This window comes from Xenia sp. Carnegie-2017, unplaced genomic scaffold (genome assembly GCF_021976095.1).
Source record: "Xenia sp. Carnegie-2017 unplaced genomic scaffold, XeniaSp_v1 HiC_scaffold_23, whole genome shotgun sequence".
Classification (NCBI taxonomy): Eukaryota; Metazoa; Cnidaria; class Anthozoa; order Malacalcyonacea; family Xeniidae; genus Xenia; species Xenia sp. Carnegie-2017.
Window position 1 is genome coordinate 5995243 of NW_025813486.1, and position 11936 is coordinate 6007178.

At 33.4% G+C, this 11936-nt stretch overlaps 1 protein-coding gene and 1 long non-coding RNA gene across 2 annotated transcripts; both read left to right on the forward strand.

Moving 5' to 3' along the window:
• Positions 1-3613: 3613 nt before the first annotated feature.
• LOC124447813 lies at positions 3614-4496 on the forward strand. The gene is made up of 3 exons (XR_006948835.1): positions 3614-3699; positions 3785-4252; positions 4382-4496. It is a non-coding gene; the product is annotated as an uncharacterized LOC124447813 (long non-coding RNA).
• Positions 4497-6152: 1656 nt separating this feature from the next.
• Positions 6153-11912, forward strand: LOC124448990 (nephrocystin-3-like; the record flags this gene model as incomplete). Its single annotated transcript, XM_046999934.1, has 5 exons — positions 6153-6242; positions 6549-6626; positions 7347-7787; positions 11340-11682; positions 11809-11912. Coding segments are annotated over 5 exons (1056 nt in total), but the record flags the coding sequence as incomplete, so codon positions are not given.
• Positions 11913-11936: the final 24 nt, after the last annotated feature.

Here is an 11936-nt window from a genome sequence, read left to right on the forward strand (position 1 = left end):
AATACCCTTCAAATCTTCTATAAACTCATCCTAAAACTCCAAGACTTTTGGCTTGAAATCACCACATGTTAGGACAACAGGAAACACTACAACAGGATTAATATTCAAAATGGCACACAACACTTGTAACTTATTCTCTTCTTTACATGCATGTATTATACCTAATTTAAACATAACCCTAAAATTTTAAGTATTACATTATAGTTTACTTGCTAATAACAGCAAATGGAAAATGTTCTAAGCAACTAAATAAAAATAATTTAACTGACATTGCAAGATTACTAAAGAAATAGGCTAAGTTAATAAACCAATCTAACAGATGAAAAAGTGGGCTGTAAACTACATATTTTCTTGAATGCAATAATTGAACAAACGATACTTACTAGTATTATAAAGCAACCATGCATTGTTATCAATAAACATTCAATTACCTCTTTGTAAAATTATATCACTGTTTAAAAACTGCTGTGATTTGCAATAGAAACTACAACTATTTTAAGGTTTAAGGCTACGTGATTCTTAATCAAAAACATTTTGTAAATCACATAATCACATAACCCCATGTTAAAAATTATTAATCATCATTGCGCATCAGTCAGTCAGTTAAAATACTTCCAGATATGCCAAAATGTGATATTTACGTAAGATTTTATTTGACTCTTAACTTTTTAGAATGTTAAATGATTTGAAAGATCAAATGTTCAAAGTTTTGAGCCATCAACTAGTAAAAGGTTTGTAAGACTAAAGATAAAAAATTATGGTGTGTGTTAACGATCTGATTCTATGTATAAATGAGTTCTTAAATAAAGTTGTTCGTTAACTATAATTAATACACTTTTAATAAATATTAGTCTCAACCTGGTAATATAAGATATACATCATAGATACATGTAGCACTTTGCAATCCTGTAATTGTACACCAATCAAACCAAGTTACAAATACAAACATATTAAGTGCTTACCAAAAAAATCACTGCCATTCATCTAAGATAAGGCGTGTTTATCATGATGTGTTTAATTGTAATTTAATTTATCTTTATGAAAAGTGGTTTTTGCCTTTTAGCATCGTTATTATTTTGGAAATGTAGCTTTTCTTTTAATGTTTATCAATAAACCATTTATACTAAAGACTTCAACAAGCACAATTTAGACGTTCATGACATATAACTGTGCAATGATATTGTGTTATTCAACGGGCAAAAGTACCATTAATATAAGAATAAAACTGACATATCGAGCTGTAGTTTTTTACCAATCGCTCCCAAAGTACCTTAAACATGGTATAATGTAATATAATTTACACTTTCATTTCTATTGATGAATTTGATCCAAATTAAATTCAAACTTATAAGGAAAAACAATAAAAATCATAAGGCCGTATCTTTGCTTTTACATAACAATTAACTTTTAATGTTTTAAATTCAGTTGCACAAAATAAATTGCCACGTATCAACTCAACGGACGAAGCCATTTGACGCTTAACTTATCAGAACGTTAAGAAATCTGAAAGATCGAAAGTTCAAAGCTTCAATCGTCGACCAGTAAAGGTTTGTAAGACAAAAGACAAAGAATTATCGTGTGTGTTAACGATGTATAAATGAGATCTTACATAAAAGTTGTTCGTCAAATATAATTAATACACTTTTAATAAATATTGGTCTCAACCTAGTACTATAAAATATACATCATAGATACTCGTAGCAACTTGTGATCCTGTAGTTGTACACTAATTAAACAAAGTTACAAATACAAACAATTTGCTTATCAAAAAATCACCGTCATCTAAAGGAAATCGTGTTTATCATGATGTGCTTGCTGGCTAAGGAATTCAAATTACTTGCTAGCATGCAATTATATTTATCTTTGGGTCCAGACGGTATATTTATAAAATATGTGTTATTTCATTATGCTTGTGATAGTATGAAATGACATTTATAAATCAGGAGGAAAATTTAGTTTGAAATTGCAAATGGACTCATGCATGTCATCATTGAATAGTTTAGATATATAAGTCGTTTTAGAAGTAAAAATATTGATCAGGAGTGTGTTATCTTTGTGATTAACTAGTTTTTAAGTCCACATTTTGAATGCGGCTAAAAAAATTGCTAACCTTTTTAACGTTACAATTGTCTTTCGTCAAGCTTTGGTTGCTAAGGTTCATGTATGCAAATTCATCGCATTGTAGTTACCATTATATTAAAAACAGATTTGAGTATTGCAACTTATTAATTCTTTTTAACACTCTCACTTTATGGTCATACTTGCAAAATATCTTAAAAACGGTATATTTTAGTAAAATTTATACTTATGTCTATTGATAATTTGTTTCAAATTATAATCAAAATAATGAACAAAAACAATAAAAATCATAAAGCCGTATCTTTGCTTTACATAACAATCTATTCTTAAAGGGGTTATATCACGAATTTTAGCCCCCCTTTTTTATTAGCTAAATTGAAAGACCTTATTTCAGTGATTTTAAATCTGCAATTATAATTGAAATTGGATTGGTGAAAGTGATTTTATGGACGTTCAAAGTCACGATTTTCAGCATTTTTTTTTCGAACTTTTTGATCGGTATGCTAATGAGTTGTGACGTAGTTAGTTGAACACATATATCAACATGGCGTATTCTACTAGTAATCTTAATAAGAAACGCGGAGGAAAACGCTGTGTTGCTGGCGGACCTAATCAAATTAGTTGCGCCAATGATTCAAAAACAGAAGGAATGTCGATGCATCTGTTTCCTAATAAAGAAACAGAGCCGCAAAGACATAGAAAATGGGTAAATTTTGTGCGTAAACATAGACCGGGTTTTGAGGCTTCCTCTACCTTCTGTCTGTGTTCTGCGCATTTTGAAGATTCTTGTTTTGACCTTAATTTGAGCGTGCAAGTCAAGCTCAAAAGAAGGTTGAAGAAAGATGCTATCCCAACCATTGACGTGGCTGGGATTCCTGAACCATTACAGGACGAAATAACCGATCGAAAGCGCAGACAAGTAAGTTTACGCTTGTTTATGTTAATTTTTCTTTTGTCATATGTAAATTCGATATATGTTTTGTAGATTATTCGACATACTCTCCATAAGCCATCGCTGAAGGAAACATGTTCTCTCGATGAGGAAGTACCATCTACTAGTGATGGAGCTGAGCATGTTGAAGTATGCACTGGGGAAGCAAACGATTCGCCATTTGAAGAAGAACTACATGCAGTTGGTGAAGATATTTGTGAATCCCAGTCTCCATGTAAATCGTGCCATCGTCTTAAGAAAAAACTTACATCTTTACAAAAGACTTTAAGCTGGTATAAAAAGACAAAAGCATCTTTGAAGAAAAAGGCCCAGAAGTTGCAAAATGAATATCGACGTGAAATCAGGGAAAATCGTAATACATTCGTGGTTACCAGCATTGATATAGACGATGAAATGCAGGGGAGTGCTGAAGAGCTTTTCGAAGAAGAATCATACATGGACTACTCCTCTTTCGAAGAGTCTAGTCAGAGTGAAGATTTAGATGAAGATACCACAAGTAATACAGTCAGGTATTTTATCTTATAAAGAATTAGATCTCTGTTGTATTTCATAATAATGAATTTTCTTAATCGTGTTACAGAAAAGTGATAGTACCCTCTAGCCTCCCTATCTGGGCACTGATATACACACCTTTCCTGATGATTACAGTATTAATATAACATTGAATGGTATGTATACTTGTCAGATTGAAGATGACTATCTCACTCGATTGTGCAACTAATTAATTTTCATGAATAATTTTTTTTATTGTAGTTTAATGCTCAACATGCCCTTTGTGGATGCAGTGCACTCAAGTGTGAAGACCTTATAAGATAAGTTCATGTGGCTTGCTATTTTCCATTTTTACATTTATGCTATGATTTAATTCCATATAATTTTTCTTTTTTTTTTCCCAGACTGACATTGAAGAAAAGATTTTCTTTACCGTATAGTGCATCCATGTATCTCCTATTTGGTTTTCATCTAGGCATATTTCCTGACCATTCTAAACTCAGCAAAGAAGGCCAACAGTCTCTACAGTGCACAAGTTAAAAGACCTTTCCATCATCGCCCCTCTGAAGGTATGTAACCTTTTGTGTTACCACTTGGATATGCTTTCCGAATAAAGTGGTAAACACAGGCAGGTAAAGGCCGAGTACTCTCCCATCCCATAGACCCACAAAACCATCGCATCAACCATCTGTATGCCACAGCTCTCAAGTACCTGAAGTAAATAAAAAGGTTGGACTAATTATTGTTGATGAAACAATGTTGATGATAACATTCTTTCTCATACAATTTACAATCTTACATATTTAATGATTGTGATGCTTGGCGGCGATAAGCACGTCCATTCCTATCTCTCAATAGTGGCCCGACGTTTTCAAGGACAGCCTCATGAACTAAAGGCCCAAATTTGGCATGCTGTGTTATGCATGATATTTTCTCAATGCTGCCATCGAATGTCATTTTCTGCAAAGCTGGTCCTATTTCCTTATAGCATCTGTACTCTAATGCGCCTTCTAACAAATCGGTATGACAGCATTGACAATTACACCTGAAACGTGGGAGCATTGTGGTTTATAAAGTAACTTTATGTATATTACAAACAGGAGAAAACAACAACTTACCATTCACCGAGTGGACTTACGTCATCACTTCGTTGTTCTAAGGTCGCAGGGAGAATTCCATCGGGATCATCTGGAGTATGCACTTCATCACCATCTCCTGCGAGCGGTTCATCGTCATATGCGAAGTCGTTTAAATGCTCGACATAACCCACGGATTCCGAGCTCGAATCAGATACGCATTCAGACATCGAATTCGAATTATCTGAGCACTGATTTGAAGCCATACTTTCCGGACAACTTGTTTTTTAATATTTTATTGAAAATACTGTCATTATTTGTTTTTAACACAAGAAAAACGACAACAAAATCACCTCCTATAATATAATATTATATTGACGGAAACAGACGTGTTCAACTATCTACGTCACAAGTATCAATATGGCGTCGTAAAAAATTCGCAAAAAGTACCCGACTTTGGAGCCAAAATTAAGGAACTTATATTTATCTGTTTAAGTCCAGCGACATGTCATAGTTCTTCAAATAATCCAAATTTTCAATTAAGCTAATAAAAAAGGGGGGCTAAAATTCGTGATATAACCCCTTTAAGATGTTTTAACTTCCGTAGCATAAAATAATTTTCCACATATCGACTCGAAGGAAGAATATATGATGCTTAAGTTGTCAGAACTTTAAATCTTTCTAAAAGTTCAACTGTTCAGTGCTACACGCCGTTAACCAGTAGAGGCTTTGTAAGACAAAAAACAAAAAATTTTCATGCACGATTACGACGTATAAATGTGACCTATGGAAGCTTGTAAATTCTGTAATTGTAGATAAATCAAACAAAGTTACAATTCCAAACAAGAACAATATGCTTACCAAAAACAAATCACTGTCATCTTAAAGAAGGTAAGGCTTTTTTTAAAGTATATTTAATTATTTATGACTCACCACGAAGTACATTTACTTTAAAATCGCAAATGGACTCATGCATGTCATCATTGAATAGTTTAGATATTTAAGTCGTTTTAGAAGTAGAAATATTAATCAACAAGTGTGTTTATCTTTGTCATAAACTATAGTATTGCTTGTTCAATTTAGTAAGTCCACATTTTAAATGGAGCTAAAGAATTTTGCTTATCTTTGTGACGTTGCAAGTGTCTTCCGTCGATGCTAAGTTGTTGACGCTAAAGTTGATATGTGCAAATTCATCGCATTAAATAATACAAGTTAGGCAATCTGAAAATTATGAAAAAGCTATAGAGTTTCACAAAAAAGATATGGAAAGTCAAGTCCAATCGTCAGGTCCAAATTATGCTGATGATACTCAGTCTTTGAACAATCTTGGTAATTTGTTTTATAAAAGTGGAAATTACGAAAAAGCTATAGAGTTTTACGAAAAAGCTCTGGAAATTCAAAAACAATCGTTCGGTCCAAATCATGTTGATGTCGCTACGTCTTTAAACAATCTTGGTGACGTGTTTTATGAAACTGGAAACTACGAAAAAGCTAAAGAGGTTCACGGAAAAGCTCTAGAAATTCGAAAACAATCGTTAGGTCCAAACCATGTTGATGTTGCTGATTCTTTAAACAACCTTGGTTTGGTGTTTGAAAAAACTGAAAACTACGACAAAGCTATAAAGGTTCACGAAAAAGCTCTAGAAATTCGAAAACAATCGTTAGGTCCAAATCATGTCGCTGTTGCTCAGACTTTAAACAATCTTGGTTTGGTGCTTTATAAAATTGGAAACTACGACAAAGCTGAAGAATTTCACGGAAAAGCTCTTGAAATTCGAAAACAATCGTTAGGTCCAAATCACTTTGATGTTGCTCAGTCTTTAAACAATCTTGGTGATGTATTTTATGTAACTGAAAACTACGAAAAAGCTATAGAGGTTCACGAAAAAGCTCTAGAAATTCGAAAACAATCGTTAGGTCCAAATCATGTTGATGTTGCTGATTCTTTAATCAATCTTGGTAATGTGTACTATAATACTGAAATCTACGACAAAGCTAAAAAGTTTTACGAAAAAGCTCTAGAAATTCGAAAACAATCGTTAGGTCCAAATCATGTTGATCTTGCTGTTTCTTTAAACAATCTTGGTAATGTGATGAAAAAAATTGGAAACTACGACAAAGCTATAGAGGTTCACGAAAAAGCTCTAGAAATTCGAAAACAATCGTTAGGTCCAAATCATGTTGATGTTGCTGATTCTTTAAACAATCTTGGTTTGGTGTTTTATAAAATTGGAAATAACGACAAAGCTAAAGTGGTTCACGGAAAAGCTCTAGAAATTCGAAAACAATCGTTAGGTCCAAATCATGTTGATGTCGCTCTGTCTTTAAACAATCTTGGTAATGTGCTTGAAAAAATTGGAAACTACGACAAAGCTGAAGAGGTTCACGAAAAAGCTCTAGAAATTCGAAAACAATCGTTAGGTCCAAATCATGTTGATGTTGCTGATTCTTTAATCAATCTTGGTAATGTGAATTATAATGCTGAAAACTACGACAAAGCTATAAAGTTTTACGAAAAAGCTCTAGAAATTCGAAAACAATCGTTAGGTCCAAATCATGTTGATAATGCTGATTCTTTAAACAATCTTGGTTTGGTGCTTGACAAAACTGGAAACTACGACAAAGCTATAGAGGTCCACGAAAAAGCTCTAGAAATTCGAAAACAATCGTTAGGTCCAAATCATGTCGCTGTTGCTCAGTCTTTAAACAATCTTGGTAATGTGTATTATAATACTGGAAACTACGACAAAGCTTTAAATTTTTACGAAAAAGCTCTAGAAATTCGAAAACAATCGTTAGATCCAAATCATGTTGATGTCGCTCAGTCTTTAAACAATCTTGGTGATGTGTTTTATGAAACTGTAAACTACGACAAAGCTATAGAGTTTCACGAAAAAGCTCTAGAAATTCGAAAACAATTGTTGGGTCCAAATCATGTTGATGTTGCTGTTTCTTTAAACAATCTTGGTTTGGTGTTTGAAAAAGCTGGAATTTACGACAAAGCTATAGAGGTTAACGAAAAAGCTCTAGAAATTCGAAAACAATCGTTAGGTCCATGTCATGTCGCTGTTGCTCAGTCTTTAAACAATCTTGGTTTGGTGTTTTATAAAATTGGAAACTACGACAAAGCTAAAGAGGTTCACGAAAAAGCCCAAGAAATTCGAAAACAATCATTAGGTCCAAGTCATGTTGATGTTGCTGTTTCTTTAAACAATCTTGGTTTGGTGTTTGAAAAAACTGGAAACTACGACAAAGCTATAGAGGTCCACGAGAAAGCTCTAGAAATTCTAAAACAATCGTTAGGTCCAAATCATGTCGCTGTTGCTCGGTCTTTAAACAATCTTGGTTTAATTTTTTATAAAATTAGAAACTACGACAAAGCTGAAAAGGTTCACGGAAGAGCTCTAGAAATTCAAAAACAATCGTTAGGTCCAAGTCATGTTGATGTTGCTGATTGTTTAATCAATCTTGGTAATGTGTATTATAATACTGGAAACTACGACAAAGCTATAAAGTTTTACAAAAAAGCTCTAGAAATTCGAAAACAATCGTTAGGTCCAAATCATGTTGATCTTACTGTTCCTTTAAACAATCTTGGTTTGGTGCATGAAAAAACAGGAAACTACGACAAAGCTATAGAGGTTTACGAAAAAAGTCTAGAAATTAGAAAACAATCGTTAGGTCCAAATCATGTTGATGTTGCTGATTCTTTTAACAAACTTGGTTTAGTGTTTTATAAAATTGGAAATAACGACAAAGCTAAAGAGGCTTACGGAAAAGTTCTAGAAATACGAAAACAATTGTTAGGTCCAAATCATTTTGATGTTGCTGATTCTTTAATCAATCTTGGTAATGTGTATTATAATACTGGAAACTACGACAAAGCTATAAATTTTTACCAGACAGCTCTTGAAATTCGAAAACAATCGTTAGGTCCAAAGCATGTTGATCTTGTTGTTTCTTTAAACAATCTTGCTTTGGTGCTTGAAAAAACTGGAAACTACGACAAAGCTAAAAATGTTCACGATAAAACTTTAGAAATTCGAAAACAATTGTTAGGTCCAAATCATGTTGATGTTGCTGATTCTTTAAATAATCTTGGTTTGGTGTTTGAAAAAACTGGAAACTACGACAAAGCTATAGAGGTTCACGAAAAAGCTCTAGAAATTCAAAAACAATCGTTAGGTCCAAATCATGTCGCTGTTGCTCAGTCTTTAAACAATCTTGGTTTGGTGTTTGAAAAAACTGGAAACTACGACAAAGCTATAGAGGTTCACGAAAAAGCTCTAGAAATTCGAAAACAATCGTTAGGTCCAAATCATGTCGCTGTTGCTCAGTCTTTAAACAATCTTGGTTTGGTGTTTTATAAAACTAGAAACTACGACAAAGCGAAAGAGGTTCACGAAAAAGCTCTAGAAATTCGAAAACAATCATTAGGTCCAAATCATGTTGATGTTGCTGTTTCATTAAACAATCTTAGTTTGGTGTTTGAAAACACTGGAAACTACGACAAAGCTATAGAGGTTCACGAAAAAGCTCTAGAAATTCGAAAACAATCGTTAGGTCCAAATCATGTCGCTGTTGCTCAGTCTTTAAACTATCTTGGTTTGGTGTTTTATAAAATTAGAAACTACTACAAAGCGAAAGAGGTTCACGAGAAAGCTCTAGAAATTCGAAAACATTCCTTATATCCAAATCATGTTGATGTCGCTCAGTCTTTAAACAATCTTGGTAATGTGTTTTATGAAACTGGAAACTACGACAAGGCTAAAGAGGCTCACGAAAAAGCTCTAGAAATTCAAAAACAATCGTTAGGTGCAAATCACATTGATCTTGCTGTATCTTTAAACAATCTTGGTTTGGTGCTGGAAAAAACTGGAAACTACGACAAAGCTATAGAGGTTCACGAAAAAGCTATAGAAATTCGAAAACAATCGTTAGGTCCAAATCAGGTTGATCTTGTTGTTTCTTTAAACAATCTTGGTTTGGTGCTTGAAAAAACTGGAAACTACGACAAAGCTAAAGAGGTTTACGAAAAAACTTTAGAAATTCGAAAACAATTGTTAGGTCCAAACCATGTTGATGTTGCTGATTCTTTAAACAATCTTGGTTTGGTGTTTGAAAAAACTGGAAACTACGACAAAGCTATAGAGGTTCACGAAAAAGCTCTAGAAATTCGAAAACAATCGTTAGGTCCAAATCACTTTGATGTTGCTCAGTCTTTAAACAATCTTGGTGATGTATTTTATGTAACTGAAAACTACGAAAAAGCTATAGAGGTTCACGAAAAAGCTCTAGAAATTCGAAAACAATCGTTAGGTCCAAATCATGTCGCTGTTGCTCAGACTTTAAACAATCTTGGTTTGGTGTTTTATGAAATTGGAAACTACGACAAAGCTGAAGAGTTTCACGGAAAAGCTCTTGAAATTCGAAAACAATCGTTAGGTCCAAATCACTTTGATGTTGCTCTGTCTTTAAACAATCTTGGTGATGTATTTTATGTAACTGAAAACTACGACAAAGCTATAGAGGTTCACGAAAAAGCTCTAGAAATTCGAAAACAATCGTTAGGTCCAAATCATGTTGATGTTGCTGATTCTTTAATCAATCTTGGTAATGTGTACTATAATACTGAAAGCTACGACAAAGCTAAAAAGTTTTACGAAAAAGCTCTAGAAATTCGAAAACAACCGTTAGGTCCAAATCATGTTGATCTTGCTGTTTCTTTAAACAATCTTGGTTTGGTGCTGAAAAAAACTGGAAACTACGACAAAGCTATAGAGGTTCACGAAAAAGCTCTAGAAATTCGAAAACAATCGTTAGGTCCAAATCATGTTGATGTCGCTCTGTCTTTAAACAATCTTGGTAATGTGCTTGAAAAAACTGGAAACTACGACAAAGCTGAAGAGGTTCACGAAAAAGCTCTAGAAATTCGAAAACAATCGTTAGGTCCAAATCATGTTGATGTTGCTGATTCTTTAATCAATCTTGGTAATGTGTATTATAATACTGAAAAGTACGACAAAGCTATAAAGTTTTACGAAAAAGCTCTAGAAATTCGAAAACAATCGTTAGGTCCAAATCATGTTGATGTTGCTGATTCTTTAATCAATCTTGGTAATGTGTATTATAATACTGAAAAGTACGACAAAGCTATAAAGTTTTACGAAAAAGCTCTAGAAATTCGAAAACAATCGTTAGGTCCAAGTCATGTTGATCTTGCTGTTTCTTTAAGCAATCTTGGATTGGTGCTTGAAAAAACTGGAAACTACGAGAGAGCTAAAGAGGTTCACGATAAAACTCTAGAAATTCGAAAACAATCGTTAGGTCCAAATCATGTTGATGTTGCTGATTCTTTATTCAATCTTGGTAATGTGTATTATAATACTGAAAAGTACGACAAAGCTATAAAGTTTTACGAAAAAGCTCTAGAAATTCGAAAACAATCGTTAGGTCCAAATCATTTTAATCTTGCTGTTTCTTTAAACAATCTTGGTTTGGTGCTTGAAAAAACTGGAAACTACGGCAAAGCTATAGAGGTTCACGAAAAAGCTCTAGAAATTAGAAAACAATCGTTAGGTCCAAATCATGTTGATGTTGCTGATTCTTTAATCAATCTTGGTAATGTAAATTTTATTACTGAAAACTACGACAAAGCTATAAAGTTTTACGAAAAGGCTCTAGAAATTCGAAAACAATTGTTAGGTCAAAATCATGTTGATGTTGCTGTTTCTTTAAACAATCTTGGTTTGGTCTTTGAAAAAACTGGAAAGTACGTCGAAGCTAAAGAGGTTCACGAAAAAGCTCTGGAAATTCGAGAACAATCGTTAGGTCCAAATCATGTTGATGTGGCTTCGTCTTTACACAATCTTGGTATGGTCTTTGAAAAAACTGGAAAGTACGACGAAGCTAAAGACGTTCACGAAAAAGCTCTAGAAATTAGAAAACAATCGTTAGGTCTAAATCATGTTGATGTTGCTGCGTCTTTAAACAATCTTGGTATGGTGTATTATGATACTGGAAAGTACGACAAAGCTATAGAGTTTCACGAAAAAGCTCTAGAAATTCGTAAACAATCGTTAGGTCCAAATGATATTGATGTCGCTGAATCTTTACACAATCTTGGTTTGGTCTTTGAAAAAACTGGAAAGTACGATGAAGCTAAAGACGTTCACGAAAAAGCTCTAGAAATTCGAAAACAATCGTTAGGTCTAAATCATGTTGATGTTGCTGCGTCTTTAAACAATCTTGGTATGGTGTATTATGATACTGGAAAGTACGACAAAGCTATAGAGTTTCACGAAAAAGCTCTAGAAATTCGTAAACAATCGTTAGGT